The sequence below is a fragment of the Lipotes vexillifer genome, unplaced genomic scaffold (assembly GCF_000442215.2).
Source record: "Lipotes vexillifer unplaced genomic scaffold, Lipotes_vexillifer_v1.1 scaffold29, whole genome shotgun sequence".
Lineage (NCBI taxonomy): Eukaryota > Metazoa > Chordata > Mammalia > Artiodactyla > Lipotidae > Lipotes > Lipotes vexillifer.
In genome coordinates, this window is record NW_006776904.1 from 850,603 (window position 1) to 872,959 (window position 22,357).

The 22,357-nt window shown below is 37.9% G+C and overlaps 1 protein-coding gene across 1 annotated transcript in view; it reads right to left on the reverse strand.

Moving 5' to 3' along the window:
• CCDC141 (coiled-coil domain containing 141) overlaps window positions 1–22,357 on the reverse strand; it is a 207,312-nt gene that overhangs the window by 15,172 nt on the left and 169,783 nt on the right. The window contains exons 18-21 of the mRNA XM_007450727.1: window positions 14,658–14,798; window positions 13,733–13,921; window positions 5,058–5,241; window positions 2,032–2,141 (exon numbers count right to left, since the gene is read on the reverse strand). Of these exons, the coding sequence (XP_007450789.1) occupies window positions 2,032–2,141; window positions 5,058–5,241; window positions 13,733–13,921; window positions 14,658–14,798 (624 nt within the window). The remainder of the gene's footprint in view (window positions 1–2,031; window positions 2,142–5,057; window positions 5,242–13,732; window positions 13,922–14,657; window positions 14,799–22,357) is intronic.

The following is a 22,357-nucleotide window of genomic DNA, read 5'->3' on the forward strand; positions in this document are numbered from 1 at the left end:
GGAATGAATAATTAGGAGGCTCCTGACTAGCGCAAAAGAGAATCCAAGTGATAGGTTAGGAATGAGAGAGAGAGGGTGCAATGCTGACTCCAGGGGTGTAGAAGGAAGGGGGAAAGTGGAAGGGGGCAGAGGGAGTAGAAACAGCTTTCAGTAAGAATAGCCATGAAGGTGAAAAACTGGAAAGGGCTATCAGTTTAAGAGAGTCGATTTTGTTTAGTGGAGCTCACTTGGAGATGTACAGCATAAATGGGAGGGATGCTGTAGATGACAGCAAAGAGTCAGAGGAAGCAGCCATTTTCAGGCTGCGTATCAGAAATCAGAAGAAACACATCCTCAGGGGGTGGGGTGAAGGTGGGGAGGAAACGATTAATGCTGAAAAAGATAATACAAAATATATGGTGCATTCATACATTACTGGTGGCATTATAATTGTAAAACATCTATGAAAAGCAAAGAATTTTTGCATAGGTAATAATACAAAAGAAAGAAAAAAGCTTCATGTACAAAGATGCTCACTACAGTGTTATTGAAAATGGTAAAGAATTTGAAAAATCTAGATTCTCAGCCAAAGGAAAAAGATAATTTGATTGGGTCCCCACTGAATTAAAAGCTTAGCAAACCATTTAGGGACTTCCCTTGTGGTGCAGTGGTTGGGAGTCTGCCTGCCAATGCAGGGAACACAGGTTCAAGCCCTGGTCCGGGAGGATCCCACGTGCTGCGGAGTAACTGGGCCCATGTGCCCAGTTACTGAGCCTGTGCTCTAGAGCCCATGAGCCACAACTACTGAGCCTATGCACCTGGAGCCCATGCTCCGCAGCAAGAGAAGCCACTGCAATGAGAAGCCCGTGCACCAAAATGAAGAGTAGCCCCTGCTCGCCGCAACTAGAGAAAGCCCGTGCGCAGCAACGAAGACCCAGCACAGCTATAAATAAATAAATAAATAAATAAATAAATAAATAAATAAATAAATAAGCAAGCAAGCAAGCTTAGCAAACCATTTTGAATGGAGTGTCACTCAAATTTATGACATGGAAATTCATACAGAAAAAACAGCTGCTGAAAATAAATATAATTCTGCTCCAAGCTGCAAGAGCACCATTATGTCTCAATACCAATAGCAATCACAATAATAATCACAGGTGTCTTCACATTCAATCCTCCGGGCTATCCTGTTATTAGCTTCCTCTATTTCCTCCATTTTATAGATCAGGAAACCGAGACTCACGGCCATTAAGGAATTTACCCCAATTCATTCACAAATCCAATAATTTGGAGAGTTGGTATTCCTAGGAAGCTGTGTTTTATTCTAGAGCCTGTGCTCTTGATTACCTTGCCATTCTCTCTATCCTAAACAACTGGTTCTTTCAGCCAGTTCTGAAAACGGCACTAATGAAACCAGTTTTGACACAACATAGACAAAAACAATATATATATACATATATATGTATACACACACACACACACACACACACACATATATATACATACATTTCTCTCTTTTAACCGGATTTTACCTAGACATAGTCATAAACATATTTTCTCTCTATTTTTTTTACCATCAATTTCTTTATTCCATGAAAGATGCCAATGATCAGGTTAATATTTCCATGAAGCTAAATGTTCAATGACTATAATACCTGAAGATTAGTTTTATTTTCTCCAGGGCCACAATTTGGAGGAGAAAAAATAACTTATGTTCATTATTTATGAGCGAAAACGTAAAACTACTTAATATAGACTTTGATTTTAATGGCACACATTTATCCTTTAGGATATGATCCATGAAAATATAAACAAGACACCTTAATAGTTTAGTCCTTATTCTCAGCAATATTTTTCTCTGCAGTGATGGAAAAGAAACAATTAATTATCAGAAACAACCATATAATTATGTTAGAAAGCTGTGAAACAAATGTGCACATTATGTCCCTTGAGAATTTCCATTAGAACATCTTTGTACCAGAAGACACTTGATAAACACATTTTTATTTATATCACTTAAAAATACATATTCTGGTAAGAAGAAATTACCTTTTTTTCTTCAAGCTCTGTGAGAGAGCTACATAATTCAGTAACAGATTCAAGAACCTCTTTGTGTTTGGCCACTATTTTCTCAGCATATTTCTGCCCTTCTTCAAATCCTGGGGAGGAGAAGGGTTAAATCTATTTTTAAAGGTCAAATCCTTAGCAGAAAAAAGAATCCCAGGCATTAATTGATCTCCCCAGTCTCCAGCATAAGGGCTGGTAAATAGTAAGTGTTGACTAAATACTTGCTGAACAGATAAATAAATAAAGGCATTACTGGAAAAACCAAGTATTCTAGAAAAATGGTTACATTTGCTGTGCCATGTCCCTCTTATATAACCTAAATAATGTTTCTATATTAATATTCTTAAGGCTCCATTCTAACCAGTTTTCTCCTTTTCAGAACATTCAGTGGTTCTTCACTACCTAGAAAAGTATACATTCAAGGCCCTCCATAATATGGTTTTAACCTGCCTCTCTCAAAGGTATGTCACCCTAATTCTCTCACATATTTAATCTCTGGTCAAAATGAACCAGCAACTTTTCTCTCAAAACCCCCATAGCCACTGAGTATTCTTCTCTGTACTGGGAATGCCCTCACCATAACCCCATCTCTGCTTGACAAATCCTACCCACTCTCCAAGGTCTACCTGAAATGCCAACGTCTTTGTAGAAATGTGCTTAATCTTTCCCAGCTGGATTTTACCTCTTCCTATTGGGATAATGATACAAATATCTACCACGTAGTGAGTGCTTATTATTTGCCTGTGGCTAGGCACTTTATATGCATTAGCTAACATAATCCTTCTCTGGTAGGTGCTATTGCATTTTCCAAATGAGGAATGCAAGGCTCAACAGAGCCTTTTCAGGTGACCCAGACAATAATTGGAGGAGAAGGGATTTAAACTTGGACTACTGGACTCCACAGTCCAGACTAAACTAGTATTATCCATTGTTATGGGCTGAATTGTGTCCCTCTCAAAATTAATATGTTGAAGACTCAACCCCCAGTATCTCAGAATATAACTGTATTTGGAGATGAGGTCTTTAAAGAGTGATAAAGTTAAAAAGAGGCCATTAGTGTAGGGTCCTAATCCAACATGACTGGTGTCCTTATAAGAAGGAGAGACACCAACAAACCAGGGGTGCTTGTGCACAGAGGGATGCCCACATGAAGAGGCAGCAAGAGAAGAGAAGCCTCAGTAGAAACCAACTCTATGAGCACCTTAATCTTGGACCTCTAGCTTCCAGAACTGTGAGGAAATAAATTTTTGTTGTTTAAGCCACCCAGTCTGTGGTATTTTGTTATGGCAGCCCTAGTAATCTAATACACACATTTTATACCTTTCTCACTGCATTTACCATATTGTGATTTCTAAGTATAGACTGTGGATTCTTGAATGATGGAACTAGGTCTTATACGTCTTTATATCAAGCACAGCTCTGAGTACATAATAGGTACTCAAATTTTTTTTGAGATAAATTTATTTGCATGAAAATTCTGGGTCCAATAATGCTATAAGAATTGATATACTATTTCTAAATTATCTTACCTGATGCAAATTCTAAAAAATGCATAACTTCCATACTGAAGAGATGAAGAATCATGCCATTCATTTATTCATTCAGTGATTCATTTATTCAGCAAATATTTGTTAAGCACTTAATATATACCATAATGCAGTGAACTCCCTTTTCTCAAGGGGCTTACACTCTAGTAAGGAGAGCCAGACAACAGACAAATAACCATACAATATGTCAGTTGGTGATAAGGGCCTGGAATACAAACAAAGCAGGATGTGGGATCTTGCATGATGGGAGGGTAATGTAACTTTTATGGTGTCATGTGAGTACTTCCCGTGTGCTGAAGTTGAGTGGCACTGAAACATAGTGATTAAATATACTTCCCTTACCCTCAAGGAGATTATGGTCAGTTGAGAAGACAGACAAATGAAAAGGTAATTATGCTACAGTGTGAAGAATACAATAACAGAGGAAAACATAAACCATCTTATAGAAGCAGAGTGCCTCCAGAATTTTTTAGTACACTTATACGGTAACTATAGTAGGAATGAAACATCACATTAGTTTTCTTTAATTTTTCAATCTATATTTTATGGTTCTTATGTTTCTACCCTTTTCTCTGGAAAATCATTAATAATTCATTCTCAGTAATTTGATGTTAGGGAGTACAGTATATATTGTTCCACAAAATTTTTATGTCTATCCATGGATAGTGCTTCATGTAATAAGAGAAAATATCCACCTGACAGCAGCTGTGGACAGCCAAATGAAGCACCTGTTGCTACCTTCCTTTGGGGCTAGATTTGCCCTGTCACCAGGAATTACTCTTGGCCTTGTAGTTAACAATGTCAGGGAATTCATGAAAGTTATTCCTTTGCACCCTCAAGGACTGTCAACCCCCAGGGGCCTTTTAAATGGGGGCTTCCCTCAGATAGAAAGGCTTCTCAGACTGACAGTCATGGATAAGAGGAAAGCACAACCAGTGAGATGGTCGTTTGAGTTCTCCCATTTATTCCACAAGTAAGAGGAAGACAAGGGAAAATCTTCCAGCTCTTTCTCATATCCACAAACCATAACCCTCATAGAAGTGAGAGGGCTGTAGACCTCAGTCTTAGCTTTCTACCTACTTTAAGTATAATATTATGGGAGTTTTGTATGTTTTTTGAGGAATCACCCTAGTGGAAATTAGATTTTTTTTGTCTACCTAAGCTGAGTATTGTTCTGGTTTTATTACCCTGAAGATGAACAAAAAGAATGGGGGAGAAAGCAGAATTTAGAAGGAGGGTTTACAAATGGTCATTAAAAATCCACAGGCTTCATCTCCTACAGCCAGGAGTTCCTTCTTCTATTCACTACAGTTCACTTTTGCTCTTATCTTTAAACTTTTCCTTGAATAGGTTGGAGTAGTAAGGACCCTGAGGGCTTGCCATGCTCTGCTTTCTGCTGGATTAGGTTCACTAGAGATGGGTTCAATAGTGAATCAGTGGGTATCTTAAAAGAGACCTCACCATATAAGCGCTGAGCCAGGTCACTGATTTCCTGAATCCTTTCTTCTTGCTGAGGCACTGAGGGTGTGATAAACTTTTTGAACTGCTGAAGGAGAATCTCAACAGCTTCCTTGGTCTTGCACTCTGTGGAATATTTTCTAACTCTTACAACTGTGGCACTTGCATCTTCATACCAAAAGTGACACTAAATTAAAATGGGACAAAGCATAGATTAAAGAGACACCATCCCTCCGAAGTTCTTCATTTTGATCACTGAAATATCAAGTTTCAATTTCCTCAAACTTTACATTCACATTAGTGTGAACTCTTTAAGTCCTAAGAAGGAAAACATCACAACGTGATCATATACTTTTGCACTTGGAAATTAGAGTCAGGTAAGAAAGTAGAAGTATGGAAATCACTCTGATTTTCCTGCCTTCTTAGATTTGCCTGAAGCATAATTCCTAAGAGGAATGTTGCAGACTTACAAGAACAGGCAGTCTAAAAAAGCATATGGGAGGAGCTTCAAGATGGCAGAAGAGTAAGACGTGGAGATCACCTTACACCCCACAAATACATCAGAAATACATCTACATGTGGAACAACTCCTACAGAACACCTACTGAACGCTGGCAGAAGACCTCAGACCTCCCAAAAGGCAAGAAACACCCCACGTACCTAGGTACGGCAAAAGAAAAAAGAAAAAACAGAGACAAAAGGATAGGGACGGGACCTGCACCAGTGGGAGGGAGCTGTGAAGGAGGAAAGGTTTCCACACGCTAGGAAGCCCCTTCGCGGGCGGAGATTGCGGGAGGCGGAGCGGGGAGCTTCGGAGCCTCGGAGGAGAGCGCAGCAACAGGGGTGCGGGGGGCAAAGCGGAGAGATTCCCGCACAGAGGATCGGCGCCGACCGGCACTCCCCAGCCCGAGAGGCTTGTGTGCTCACCTGCCAGGGTGGGCGGGGCTGGGAGCTGAGGCTCAGGCTTCGGAGGTCGGATCCAGGGAGAGGACTGGGGTTGGCGGCGTGAACATAGCCTGAAGGGGTTAGTGCGCCACGGCTAGCCGGGAGGGAGTCCGGGGAAAAGTCTGGACCTGCTGAGGAGGCAAGAGACTTTTTCTTCCCTCTTTGTTTCCTGGTGCGCGAGGAGAGGGGTTTTAAGAGCGCTGCCTAAAGGAACTCCAGAAACGGGCGCGAGACGCGGCTAAAAGCTCGGAAACCAGAGACTGGCGCGAGCCGCGGCTGAAAGCTCGGACCCCAGAGACTGGCGCGAGCCGCGGCTAAAAGCTCGGAAACCAGAGACGGGCGGGAGACGCTAAGGCTGCTGCTGCCGCCACCAAGGGGCCTGTGTGCGAGCACAGGTCACTATCCCCACCCCTCTTCCGGGGAGCCTGTGCAGCCCGCCACTGCGGCTCCTTTAACCCTGTACTGTCTGAACGAAGAACAGATGCCCTCAGGCGACCTACACGCAGAGGCGGGGCCAAATCCAAAGCTGAACCCCAGGCGCTGTGGGAACAAAGAAGAGAAAGGGAAATCTCTCCGGGCAGCCTCAGAAGCAGCAGATTAAATCTCCACAATCAACTTGATGTACCATGCGTCTGTGGAATACCTGAATAGACAACGAATCATCCCAAATTGAGGAGGTGGACTTTGGGAGCAACATATATATATATATATATATATATTTTTTTTTCCCCCCCCTTTTTCTCTTTTTGTGAGTGTGTATGTGTATGCTTCTGTGTGAGATTTTGTCTGTATAGCTTTGCTTTTACCATTTGTCCTAGGGTTCTGTCTGTCCGGTTTTTGTTTTTTGTTTTTAGTATACTTTTTAGCACTTGTTATCAATGGTGGATTTGTTTCTTGGTTTGGCTGCTCTCTTCTTTCTTTTTTTTCTTTTTTTATTAGTTAAAAAAATTTTTTTTAATTATTATTTTTTATTTTAATAACTTTTTAATTTTATTTTATCTTCTTCTTTTGTTCTTTCTTTTTTTTCTCCCTTTTTATTCTGGGCCATATGGATGACAGGCTCTTGGTGCTCCAGCCACGCGTCAGGGTTGTGCCTCTGAGGTGGGAGAGCCAAGTTCAGGACACTGGTCCACAAGAGACCTCCCAGCTCCACATAATATCAAACAGTGAAAATCTCCCAGAGGTCTCCATCTCAACACCAGCACCCAGCTTCACTCAACGACCAGCAAGCTGCAGTGCTGGACACTCTATGCCAAACAACTAGCAAGATAGGAACACAACCCCACCCATTAGCCTAAAATCATAACAAGTCCACAGACACCCCAAAACACACCACCAGATGTGGACCTGCCCACCAGAAAGACAAGATCCAGCCTCATCCACCAGAACACAGGCACTAGTCCCCTCCACCAGGAAGCCTACACAACCCACTGAACCAACCTTAGCCACTGGGGGCAGACACCAAAAACAACGGGAACTAGGAACTTGCAGCCTGTGAAAAGGAGACCCCAAATACAGTAAGTTAAGCAAAATGAGAAGACAGAGAAATACACAGCAGATGAAGCAGCAAGGTAAAAATCCACCAGACCTAACAAATGAAGAGGAAATAGGCAGTCTACCTGAAAAAGAATTCAGAATAATGATAGTAAAGATGATCCAAAATCTTGGAACTAGAATGGAGAAAATACAAGAAACATTTAACAAGGACCTAGAAGAACTAAAGAGCAAACAAACAGTGATAAACAACACAATAAATGAAATTAAAAATTCTCTAGAAGGGATCAATAGCAGAATAACTGAGGCAGAAGAATAGATAAGTGACCTGGGAGATAAAATAGTGGAAATAACTACCGCAGAGCAGAATAAAGAAAATAGAATGAAAAGAATTGAGGACAGTCTCAGAGACCTCTGGGACAACATTAAACACACCAACATTCAAATTATAGGGGTCCCAGAAGAAGAGAAAAAGAAAGGGACTGAGAAAATATTTGAAGAGATTATAGTTGAAAACTTCCCTAATATGGGAAAGGAAATAGTTAATCAAGTCCAGGAAGGGCAGAGAGTCCCATACAGGATAAATCCAAGGAGAAACATGCCAAGACACATATTAATCAAACTATCAAAAATTAAATACAAAGAAAAAATATTAAAAGCAGCAAGGGAAAAACAACAAATAACATACAAGGGAATCCCCATAAGGTTAGCAGCTGATCTTTCAGCAGAAACTGTGCAAGCCAGAAGGGAGTGGCAGGACATATTTAAAGTGATGAAGGGGAAAAAGCTACAACCAAGATTACCCTACCCAGCAAGGATCTCATTCAGATTTGACAGAGAAATTGAAACCTTTACAAACAAGAAAAAGCTAAGAGAATTCAGCACCACCAAACCAGCTTTACAACAAATGCTAAAGGAAACTCTCTAGGCAGGAAACACAAGAGAAGGAAAACACCTACAATAACAAACTCAAAACAATCAAGAAAACAGTAATAGGAACATACATATCTATAATTACCTTAAATGTAAATGGAGTAAATGCTCCAACCAAAAGACATAGAGTGGCTGAATGGATACAAAAACAAGACCCATATATATGCTGTCTACAAGAGACCAACTTCAGACCTAGGGACACATACAGACTGAAAGTGAGAGGATGGAAAATGATATTCCATGCATATGGAAATCAAAAGAAAGCTGGAGTAGCAAGTATCATATCAGACAAAATAAACTTTATAATAAAGGCTATTACAAGAGACAAAGAAGGACACTACATAGTGATCAAGGGATCAATCCAAGAAGAAGATATAACAATTGTAAATATTTATGCACCCAACATAGGAGCCCCTCAACACATAAGGCAAATACTAAAAGCCATAAAAGGGGAAATTGACAGGAACATAATCATTGTAGGGGACTTTAACACCCCAGTTTCACCAATGGACAATCATCCAAAATGAAAATAAATAAGGAAACACAAGCTTTAAATGATATATTAAATAAGATAGACTTAATTGATATTTATAGGACATTCCATCCAAAAACAACAGAATACACATTTTTCTTAAGTGCTCATGAAACATTCTCCAGGATCATATCTTGGGTCACAGAGCAACCCTTGGTAAATTTAAGAAAATTGAAATCGTATCAAGTATCTTTTCCGACCGCAACGCTATGAAACTAGATATCAATTACAGGAAAAGATCTGTAAAAAATACCAACACATGGAAACTAAACAATAAACTACTTAATAACCAAGAGATCACTGAAGAAATCAAAGAGGAAATCAAAAAATACCTAGAAACAAATGACAATGAAAACACGATGACCCAAAACCTATGGGATGCAGCAAAAGCAGTTCTAAGAAGGAAGTTTATAGCAATACAATACTACCTTAAGAAACAAGAAACATCTCAATTAAACAACCTAACTTTACACCTAAAGCAATTAGAGAAAGAAGAATAAAAAACCCCCAAAGTTAGCAGAAGGAAAGGAATCATAAAGATCAGATAAGAAATAAATGATAAAAATGAAGGAAACTATAGCAAAGAACAATTAAACTAAAAGCTGGTTCTTTGAGAAGATAAACAAAATTGATAAACCATTAGCCAGACTCAACAAGAAAAAAAGGGAGAAGACTCAAATAAATAGAAATGAAAAAGGAGAAGTAACAACTGACACTGCAGAAATACAAAGGATCATGAGAGATTACTACAAGCAACTATATGGCAATAAAATGGACAACCTGGAAGAAATGGACAAATACTTAGAAATACACAACGTTCCAAGACTGAACCAGGAAGAAATAAAAAATATGAACAGACCATTGACAAGCACTGAAATTGAAACTGTGATTAAAAATCTTCCAACAAACAAAAGCCCAGGACAAGATGGCTTCACAGGCGAATTCTATCAAACATATAGAGAAGAGCTAACACCTATCCTCTCAAACTCTTCCAAAATATGGCAGAGGGAGGAACATACCCAAACTCATTCTACAAGGCCACCATCATTCTGATACCAAGAGCAGACAAAGATGTCACAAAGAAAGAAAACTACAGGCCAATATCACTGATGAACATACATGCAAGAATACTAGCAAACAGAATCCAACAGCATTTTAAAAGGATCATACACCATGATGAAGTGGGTTTATCACAGGAATGCAAGGATTCTTCAATATATGCAAATCAATCAACGCAATACACCATATTAACAAATTGAAGGATAAAAGCCATATGATCATCTCAATAGATGCAGAGAAAGCTATCGACAAAATTCAACACCGATTTATGATAAAAACCCTCCAGAAATAGGCATAGAGGGAACTTACCTCAACATAATAAAGGCCATATATGACAAACCCACAGCCAACATCATCCTCAATGGTGAAAGAGTGAAACCATTTCCACTAAGATCAGGAAGAAGACAAGGTTGCCCACTCTCACCACTATTATTCAACATAGTTTTGGAAGTTTTAGCCACAGTAATCAGAGAAGAAAAAGAAATAAAAGGAATCCAAATCGGAAAAGAAGAAGTAAAGCTGTCACTGTTTGCAGATGATGTGATACTATACATAGAGAATCCTAAAGATGCTACCAGAAAACTACTAGAGCTAATCAATGAATTTAGTAAAGTAACAGTATACAAAATTAATGCACAGAAATCTCTAGCATTCCTATACACTAATGATGAAAAATCTGAAAGAGAAGTTAATAAAACATTCCCATTTACCATTGCAACAAAAACAATAAAATATCTAGGAATAAACCTACTTAAGGAGACAAAAGACCTGTATGCAGAAAATTATAAGACACTGATGAAAGAAATTAAAGATGATACCAGTAGATGGAGAGATATACCATGTGCTTGAATTGGAAGAATCAACATTGTGAAAATGACTCTACTACCCAAAGCAATCTACAGATTCAATGCAATCCCTATCAAACTACCACTGGCATTTTTCACAGAACTAGAACAAAAAATTTCACAATTTGTATGGAAACATAATAGCCAAAGCAATCTTGAGAAAGAAAAATGGAGCTGGAGGAATCGGGCTCCCTGATTTCAGACTATACTACAAAGCTACAGTAATCAAGACAGTATGGTACTGGCACAGAAACAGAGATATAAATCAATGGAACAGGATAGAACGCCCAGAGATAAACCCATGCACATATGTTTACCTTATGTTTGATAAAGGAGGCAAGAATATACAGTGGGTAAAAGATAGCCTCTTCAATAAGTGGTGCTGGGAAAACTGGACAGCTACATGTAAAATAATGAAATTAGAACACTCCCTAACACCATACACAAAAATAAACTCAAAATGGATTAAAGCCCTAAATGTAATGCCAGACACTATCAAACTCTTAGAGGAAAACATAGGCAGAACACTCTATGACATAAATCACAGCAAGATCCTTTTTGACCCACCTCCTAGAGAAATGGAAAGAAAAACAAAAGTAAACAAATGGGACCTAATGAAACTGCAAAGCTTTTGCACAGCAAAGAAAATCATAAACAAGATGAAAAGACAACCCTCAGAATGGGAGAAAATATTTGCAAATGAACCAACTGACAAAGGATTAATCTCCAAAATTTACAAGCAGCTCATGCAGCTCAATATCAAGAAACAAACAACCCAATCCAAAAATGGGCAGAAGACCTAAATAGACATTTCTCCAAAGAAGCTATACAGATTGCCAACAAACACATGAAAGAATGCTCAACATCATTAATCATTAGAGAAATGCAAATAAAAACTATAATGAGATATCATCTCACACCAGTCAGAATGGCCGTCATCAAAATATCTGCAAACAGTAAATGCTGGAGAGGGTGTGGAGAAAGTTGGTGGGAAGTTGAGCACTGTTGGTGGGAATGTAAATTTATACAGCCACTATGGAGAACAGTATGGAGGTTCTTTTAAAAACTAAAAATAGAACTACCATATGACCCAGCAATCCCACTACTGGGCATATACCCTGAGAAAACTATATTTCAAAAAGAGTCATGTACCACAATGTTCATTGCAGCTCTATTTACAATAGCCAGGTCATGGAAGCAACCTAAGTGTCCATCAGCAGACGAATGGATAAAGAAGCTGTGGCACATATATACAATGGAATATTACTCAGCCATAAAATGAAATGAAATTGAGTTATTTGTAGTGAGGTGGATGGAACTAGAGTCTGTCATACAGAGTGAAGTAAGTCAGAGAAAAACAAATACCATATGCTAACACATATATATGGAATCTAAAAAAAAAACAAAACTGGTTGTGAAGAACCTAGGGGCAAGATGGGAATGAAGACGCCGACCTACTGGAGAATGGACTTGATGATATGGGGATGGGAAATGGTAAGCTGGGACGAAGTGAGAGAGTGGCATGGACATATATACACTACCAAGTGTGTGGTGGATGGCTGGTGGGAAGCAGCCGCGTGGCACGATGAGATCAGCTCGGTGCTTCGTGACCACGTAGAGGGGTGGGATAGGGAGGGTGGGAGGGAGGGAAGTGCAAGAGGGAAGAGATACGGGGATATATGTATATGTATAACTGATTCACTTTGTTATACAGCAGAAACTAACACACCATTGTAAAGCAATTATACTCCAATAAAGATGTTAAAAATAAATAAATAAATAAAAATAAAAAGCATATGGCACTAAAAAAATCCAAATACCAGCTAAAGGGAAGAAGAAAGCTCAAACACACAAAATCCAGCCTATGTAATTGAAATCATTTACAATACATGGATAAAGTATTGCCCAAATAACACTCTAATAAATAAATTCTCTTTTAAGAATAAGATTTAGTGTATAGATTGAGGAAATATCATTTGAAGAATAGCATTTGACCTTTTCTTGATAGAAGATAGTCATATTTTCAAAGCACAGTGGAGAATTGAGAGTTTCTCACTGAAAATAAATAACTGTGATGGAAGAAGTGTCTGACCAAGGCTAGAAACACTTATGCTGAGTGAGAAATAGAAACACATGACTCTGTTAGGAGCTGGCTTTAAATAAGTGCCACAGAAGTACAGCAAACCTATACATCAGATATAGAAGAATGATCATTTCAATCCTCCTTAATGTGGTGTTACATCTCAAAGCTCTATTGTGTTAGTGGGAGAGACATTTGGTATCTCAGAATAATGGATTACAAAGGACGCTCAATAACTTCAAGTGTAGAGCTTCTTCACTATGAAGTGTGCCAATAATAACTAACTTGCTACATTTCATGTAATCTGTGTATACTTTGCCATTTATCCTCTTGACAAAAACGAAATAATATCAATAACAATTTTTGTACCTGAAAAATCCAAGTATCACCTTTCTCTCTAAATATTTTCAAATTCTATGAAATAAATGTCATTTTTGAGTGTTTTAGCAGATATCCAGCAGTGAACATAATTCCATAATGGTTAAACATATCTTGAGTTGATGTGGTTATGGAGAAATGAGAAAGTCTCATATGTTGCTGGTAAAAAGAGTAAATTAGTAAAATCTTTCCAAAGAGCAATTGGACAATACAATCAAAACCTTATAACATGCATCCCCTTTGGTCCAGCAATTCTGCTTTAGGAAATTATCCTAAGGATATAATCATGAAAAGAGGCATGATGCTTGAATTTAATGACAATAATAGCCAATGCAGCATTGTTTTAAAGCAGCTGACTAATTTTTAAAAACAACATTGCAACACAGATAACATTACAACAAGAAGAGGATACCTCTTCTATCAGCTCCTGGAGATGCTCAGTCAGGTCCAAATTCTTCCTGTAATCTGTCACAACTTTGTCAAACTCATCCACATATTTCTGCAAATCCCTCATGGCTTCCAAAAGGACATTCACTTTATTATTTGGATAATTTAAGAAAAAAGTCTTATTCTCAACTTTTCCCATTTTCCTTTTCAAAGCCTGTGCAAAAAAAAAAATATTTAATGACATTCAATTTTTATTTATGAGGCTAGTTAGTGATTAAATATTGAGGGAAAAACTTTTGTAGCTTCCTCCATTTAATATGTTAAAATCATAATTATTAAAATGCATTTTGGAAAGAATAGGTTTTCTTTCAGATAGTTTATTGATTCAGCAGCAAACATAGAGAAAATTTACTGCATATCAGGATCTATACCATAGTTTGAGAATGCTACTAATGATTTTAAAAAAGACAGTGATCATAAAATCAAATATTTTATTGTCCTCAGCTTACTGTCTCCCGAGAAAGGCACTCAAATAATCTAGCCAGTATAAGTGACAAGGGGCTGCAGGAACAGGGGAGGAAGGTCCTGACATAGGTGGGTACAAGGAAGGAAAGAGGGGTATACAAGAGGGGGATATGTGTGTGTGTGTGTGTGTGTGTGTGTGAGAGAGAGAGAGAGAGAGAGAGAGAGAGAGAGAGAGAGAGAGAGGGAGAGAGTGGAAGGGGACAGGCTGGGTAGATTTGGCAGAAATCATTTTGGAGCTGCTTCAAGAGATAAATCAATTAATTATGTATTTTACATGAGGTATCCAATTGTTATAAAAATTAAAGATGATCTTTTCAGTCCTAATGCTATAAAAAAGCCCAAGGGTTAGGCATCTAGAATTGAAATGCAAAATAATTTTGCAATAATTGCAGTAGCACGCACACACACACGTACTTTCTCATTACCTGTAATTTTTCAGCATACATATCTACTTGTTGAATTTGATATTTGAGAGCTTTTAGATTTCGAGCTTTTTCATTTTTCTTAGTGTAATTAAACTTCAAATTGTTGAATTTCTTTTTGATGTCTTTGAATGACTCTTTGAGCTGCAGTTCAATAAAAAGAAACAGGTGATTTCCTTAAAATGAGAACACTAATATTCACTTGAAATAAATCAAGATATCTACACCTCAAAATATTCATAACCTTTGAAATGTATCCAGAGTGATTTTCAGTAGAAGATAGGTCTGCTAAGTGAATATATAATGTGAATTTAAACATATCCCCTAAATATAGGTAATTATAAATTGTTCTTAGTATTTTTTTTTTTTGGCATCGGCAGGCGGACTCCCAACCACTGCGCCACCAGGGAAGCCCCTGTTCTTAGTATTTATTGATTTGTAATTTATAATTAGGATTACAGTTACAGAACATCCTTTGACCTTCAAGCAAGTAAGTTTTTAACATATGATAGATTTTAAACAACTCTAATTTTCTTATTTGTATTTATTTATTTGACATCATTTTACAACTCATTCTGTTCTCTGTGTGCTAATATTTGTTCCATATTCCAATGCTCTTATAGCCATCAGGAATAAATTTATTAAGCCTCCAAGGAGCTGTCCATGTTGCAGAGGTCAATGGAGTGTTGACATTTAGACCAACGAGGACATTAGTGGGGTGGAAGTGGAGACCCAGTATGACAGTCAGTAGGAAAAGGACTGTATTTGTCCAAATCCAGTTAAAAATTATTTTTCATGGGCAGTTTCCAGAAGAGATTTACTTCTTAGATATAAGCCATTAACTTCAGAGGTCCTTAAAAAATGGAATGTAAGGTGACAGTTGTTGACTGTGGTGTCAATGCTAACTTGTATATAAATAGAGTGTATGGCTATACCCTGAAAACGGGGCATAGATGATGACTTTCTTAAGAACAAACAGTCCAACTTTACCAGTGAGCCAAAATTCTAAGCAGTCTAGTTCCATTAACAACAACGCTTTCTGTGCCCTTCTCCAGATTCAAGAAGGATAAACATATTGACAGGCAGTTCACTCTATATTATCAGCAAAGAGAAGTACAGAGAAAATATAAACCGTCTCAGATTATATGGAAGAATTTAACAGCCAAGAATAAACAATGCCATGGTTGAGAAATTTGAGCTATGACAAGAAAAGTCAGGAAGACATTAAAATTCTTTTGAATGACAGCAAGTAAATTATTTGGGAGGAAATAAAGGCTGGGCACATGCTGGATTTTAAACTTATAATGCAGAAAAACATATTTGCTCCAGAAAATGCTTGCTTTCTCAAAATGCTTATTTCAAATTTTGCATATTGTAAAAACAGAACCGTGACCTTATCTTTAACATTTTCTGAAGACAACAATCTATAAAGCCCTAGCCTATTTGCATACATGGAAATTATTATACTGATGCAATTTTTGCATTTGCCACAACTATACTTCATCAGTGTTGTTTATTTTATATGATAAATCAAATTGTTGAGCATTAGCTTTAAATTATAAGCACAGAGACCATGTAAAATATTTAAATTGATAAATCAGTAATATTATAAAGGAGTGGAAAGAACTGTAACTTCAAAACTTGAAAATGATTTCTCTGTTAGAACTCAGAAAAATATTTAAAAGATAATATTCAGTTGGTATATTTATGAAATAAACAATATTTAAATTTTTTGACATTTGTTGTTTTAATATGCATGTATTTGTTATTAGTGGGAAAGGACAAATGAAGTTGATTTTATGGAATTAAGATACAGACTTCATCCTTAGTTAATCACATAAAACTTTGGCAGGAACTTTTTTCCCTTGAAGTCATAATCTGCAACAATAGGTGCAATAACTACCACATCTGAGGAAACCAGAGATTTTTGTATTGAAAAACATGCCCTCAATAGGGAGTTATTACAGAGTTTCTGTTTGGGATGGTGAAAAAGTTCTGGAAATGAATAGTGGTGATAGTAGTGCCACACTGTGAACGTATATAATATCACTTAACTGTACTCTTAAAATGGTTAAGATGGTAAATTTTATGTTACGTGTCTTTTATTACAGCTAAAAATACAATTTTTATTTTTTAAAAAAATAAAGTAAAATAAAATGAAAGGAAAAAATACGTCCAGTCACTAACATGTATCCACTGAAAACTAAAATTTTATATTATTTTTTCCCCCTTACTGTATGTAACATGACATATATTATAAACTTCAGTCTAAAGAAAGGAAGAGGGGCTCTGTCATCAACCATATAACCACTGGGTTACACCCGCTTGTTTAAGTGGGAAAAAATCAACATCTATTTGAAAACTATATGATAAATGAAGAAAGGCTGAGCCTTAACACTTTAATTCTAAGACATGACATTTAAAGTCTACTTTGGATTAAGAAATTTAAGACTGATAAATGATGAGTACAAATTTATTTCTGTTTGCCTCAGAATGTATGCATTTCCACTGACGATGATTTATAAAGCCAAAGATATGGGTATGTGAAATGGGATCAGTTTCTTTCTGACACATGAGCTCCTTTGACAAGTTGCTAGCACTTTTCTCTTTTGGTCCCACTGGAAATCTATTTTAAATCCTGTACCTTTCCCAGCTCAAATTGAGGACTATGCAGATACAAGTGGAAGGCAGCAAGCATGAACTACCTTCAGCAGTCAGATTTTCAGAAAAAATCCAGCCATGCCTAATTTTCTTACCTGCACATTCCAATACGAAAACTTAACTTCCCATCTAATCTCCACATAACTTGTGATCATATTTTTAAGGGAACTGAGTGCCATGGTTGCTCGGCTGTGGTATCATTGTTCACGCAGCTGTTTCTAACTTTAGTTAGCTTGTCAACAATGGGGAATGGTGTAGATGGCCAAGACAACTGCTCAACTAGAGCACAGAAGCAGGAAAAAACACCCGAAGCTTGGGGCAAGAAAAAGTTTACCCTATTCAAAATCTTTCAATGTTGTTTTAATTCATACTGATAAAATTTCTGAAAGTCTTAAGATAATCAGGAGAAAGATATTTTTTCAAATGAACAGTGCAATTTTCCTATCTTTCCATATGTTCAGCTCCTACATATTTGCTGTGGAAGAAGCGGACTAATTTAATACAGCTATAATTAGAAAAAAAAATCATTAAGACTTTAAAACTGCAGTTCTTTTGAAACTAGCATAATGAGCATCTTCACCAAATTTCCCAGGGAGCAGTAATCCTCTCTCAGGGTTAGGCATAAACAAAAACTTCTTAGAGAAGCAGCAGAAGGGAACAAGATGGACAACAAGGAGGCTGGCTTGCTATTTTTAGTCTTGAGGAAGCTGGTTGAGGCAACTTTGGCACAAGAATGTATTATCTGTGTCTGTTGCTGGCAAGGCCAATTTACGTGAGGGACATGAGACATTTTAAAACTAAGAAAATGTATTTAAAACAAGAGCTTTTCATTAGAACTATGGCACACAACTGTTCAGAAGCAAAAATACAAAACAAATAGTCCATTTCACGAGCTTAATTTCTTGCCCACCATTTTGCCTACTCCAGAAAAAAAAAGCTTTCTGATTCTCATTTTCAGTAACAGAAAGAAGGCTGCAATGCTATCACTTCCCAGGGATGCCTGTATTTGAAATGAAGGGACCCAAAGACTCATAACTTAACCTGAATGATCTGCTACAATTATTAATGGTAGAATATTTAGGCTTAGTGCTGGAGAGATTTTGGGACAAGACTTTCTTGGCCTCCTTCTGTTCAGCAACCACATGGCTGTGTTCCTGTGCTTACCATCAGTCTTGTAGAAGCAGGAAATGGGGCTGCTTGGAAGGAGAAGACAATTGCTCCATTTTATTTTATTTTATTTTATTTTATTTATTTATTTATTTTTTTAACAGTAAGAATAACCTCTAGTTTTTTTTTTTATAAATTTATTTATTTATTTATTTTTGGCTGTGTTGGGTCTTCGTTTCTGTGCGAGGGCTTTCTCTAGTTGTGGCAAGTGGGGGCCACTCTTCATCGCGGTGCGCGGGACTCTCACTGTCGCGGCCTCTCTTGTTGCAGAGCACAGGCTCCAGACGTGCAGGCTCAGTAGTTGTGGCTCACGGGCCCAGTTGCTCCGCGGCATGTGGGATCTTCCCAGACCAGGGCTCGAACCCGTGTCCCCTGCATTGGCAGGCAGATTCTCAACCACTGCGCCACCAGGGAAGCCCCAATTGCTCCATTTTAAATTGCAGGTGGCAGCATATCACAGTAATAGCTATTTTATCCACTCTGCAAGTTTTGTTTGTTCATAGTATATTTACGTTTTATTTTCTGGACATGATAACCACGATTTTAAACTTTAGCTTTCTATCTTCTTCAGTAAGAAGAGTTATTTTGCAGATGTTAAACACAAAACTTCTAACAGATTCTAACCCTATGGGATGGACATTTTCAGAGCAAATTATAATCTTTCCTATCCTCTTACATATACCAACGAAACAGACTCACAGTGGGGCCTGGTAATGAGCAGTTGTGACTGTGAAGTCCCCTGGGCTTTAAGTTGCCTAGACTCTTAGTTTCCCGAGGACTTTCCTGTTCTTATGGCCTGGCGCACAGTAGTCATATTTGTTGAATGATGATAATTTATTTTTTTTCTTAAAATGGTGAATTAAGGTCATCAATCTGGAAAATAGCAATTATCTGTACTATACCATAGTGCTGCCTCATCTGTACCCTCTTTTTCTGCTTCCTTTCTCACCAGACTGTGGTTGTCCACAGTCATTTTGTCAATAGCAAAGCAGTATACAATATCAGGAGGTTTAATGTTATTGGTTGTGTATTTGTCTAAGGCAGCAGCATTCCCCTACTCTACAATAATTTATTGCTGCTAATCCGCCTTATCTCCCTGGAACTTAGATGACCGTTTTATCCAAATTGACAAAAGAACAAAAGAATCTGTGTGACTAGAACAAGAGACTCTGACATATGGAATATATATATATATATATATACATACATACATATTTCTGTTTCCTTCCTGATGGGTAAGCTGTTGCTACAGTGTAGAAATTTCAGGCTGAAGTAATATAATTATATGAAAGCTCCATTTGCAAAATTTATTTTGGAAAAATGAATAGCAACCCAATTCTGTCATTACTATACTTTTTTTGTGTGTGTGGTACGCGGGCCTCTCACTGTTGTGGCCTCTCCCGCTGCGGAGCACAGGCTCCAGACGCGCAGGCTAAGCGGCCATGGCTCACAGGCCCAGCCGCTCCATGGGATGTGGGATCCCCTGGGACCGGGGCACGAACCTGTGTCCCCTGCATCCGCAGGCGGACTCCCAACCACTGCGCCACCAGGGAAGCTCCATTACTATACTTTTCATCAAAGTAATTGTTTGTGATCCATAATGAGACTCCAGTGACAAATTTCCATTAACATCATATAAATGTAAAGGTAATTTTTTTGGTCAGGTTGCAAGAAGAAAACATGCTCAATATTAACTTATTACATTTCTAAAGAAGACATGTAAAGAATAAGGAACTGATGATGTTCTGTCATCTAATATGGCAGAGAATATCTATAATGCTTTGTGTATTAAAAGCTTATTTATATTGCCAGGCAAGAAAACGTACAGTGAGATTCAACATTCATGCATACAAATATATCTTTGTGTGAAATGAGTGGGAAAAAACTCCAAAAATCTGGCAGTCTGAAGGGTGTGTTTTCTAGTACACATGGAGAAAATGAGTTTTTACAATTAACTAACTATGGCTTATATAATATATAAAATTAGAAAATAATATTTTACCCAAAGAGAATCAAGGCACAAAACCATGGTTCTTTGTCGTTAAGGAATATCGTTTAGAATACCTCACTTTATTTTACCTTGAGATACTGAGTCCTTTTCTCTTTTTTTTTCTGTTATTTTTTGCCGCGCGGCTTGCGGGATCTTAGTTCCCCAGCCAGGGATTAAACCCAGGCAACAGCAGTGAAAGCCCTGAGTCCTAACCACTGGACCACCAGGGAACTCCTGAGTTCTTTTCCAAGGGCCTTTAGTGCACTTAAAACCATGCAATAAAGTAATTTTAGTTGAAATAACCAAATGAACTGTGCTATTATATCAGATCATACAAAGAGCTTGTAACGAGTATTCGAGAAAACAAAGATAGAAGAAGAAAGCATAGTAAAAGGATACATTAACATCAGACCATGCAGTGGTTGAATGGGTTCAAACATTAACTGAATGGTGAACTCTGAGTTTCGCAGGTGACAAGCTGGTGCCCAGTAAAAGTTGGTCCCCAATAAATGAGCCTCTGGCCCAAAGCTGACTCCCTGAAACCCCACAGTCCTGAAGCACACTCTCAAGTGAAAACTGTATACTCCTCAGTTTCCTTATCTGGAAAATGAAAGTCCTCCAAAACCAATTTCAGCTCAGATCAGTGAACTTCCAAGAAACACTTTAAATGCACTGGATGCAAAATAATGCATTTCAAAATCAACTGAACAAATCAAATGCTATGCTTCATCTAGTTCCCTGGTGGGCTATCTGACTTTATTTTTTTATACAAAAAAAATTAGTGTAACATGCAGCTTTTAATTTTACATAATTTTTAAGCACTCATACCAAATACTAATAATGATAATAATAATTAAAATATCAAATATTATTACAACTTAGAATCTGGCTCTGACATTCACAATACAAACTAGACCACACATCTCTTTATTTTATTAACGGGCACCGAAAATATTCCTTTGGATTATTTTCCCATTAAGATTGTAGTTGGAAAATCCAGGCTGTGCATGATATACTGTGACATGCCTTGTATATCTCTACGAGGAAGGAAAAGGGAAAAGGGCCAAAATTTTTCAAAGATCCTTTGAATATGAAACTGTGACTTATATCAAACTTTACTTGGATTTGAAGTAGAAGCAAATGGGAAGAATCACTCTCTTAATACTTAAGATCATGTTAAAGTGATGTTTGACTCCTAAATCAAACCTGCACGTATCTGGTTTCTGGTTCCTGTTACAGTACAGACAATCCTGGCGTGTCCCTACTTTGACTGGAAGGGCCATCTGTCTTCCCAGCCTGCCGGCTCCCAGCAAAGGCTCATCACGAGGCAGCCCTGTAAACAGAACCACTGTGGAAAGGGCCTAAACAGGGAGACCCAGCTCCATAAAGGCCACCATGCTTCAGGAAGAGGGAAAGTGAGCCATAGGCAGCTGGGAATAGCCCTTAGCCTGCTCTCTTGTGCTTTCAATAAAATATGGTTGAACAGCAGAGAGAGAGATATCTTCAGCAAGAAAAGTTTACAAAAAAGAAGAAAAAAAAAGGAAGAAGAGGAAGGAAAAGAAGAAAGAAAACAACTTTGGGGAAAGATAGTAAAAAAAATTATTTCCATGGCTGTGAATCTAAATTTTATAGCCTGGGGAGAATTAAGATTGTTTTCCTTAAAGTGATCTGGCTGAAGTGTTGCTAACTGCAGTACAGGACCCAGAAGAGGCCGTTCTACTACACAGAGGGCAGGCTACACTAGGGGTTTAACACTGAGCGAATTAATGAGTCTCTCACCCACAGTGACTCCTGAAACACAGACTCAGAGCAGAAACTCTACAGTCCTGTGGCACACTCAACTGAAAACCCTCCATGATGCTGCTTCCTGTTTCCCTCCTGCTGA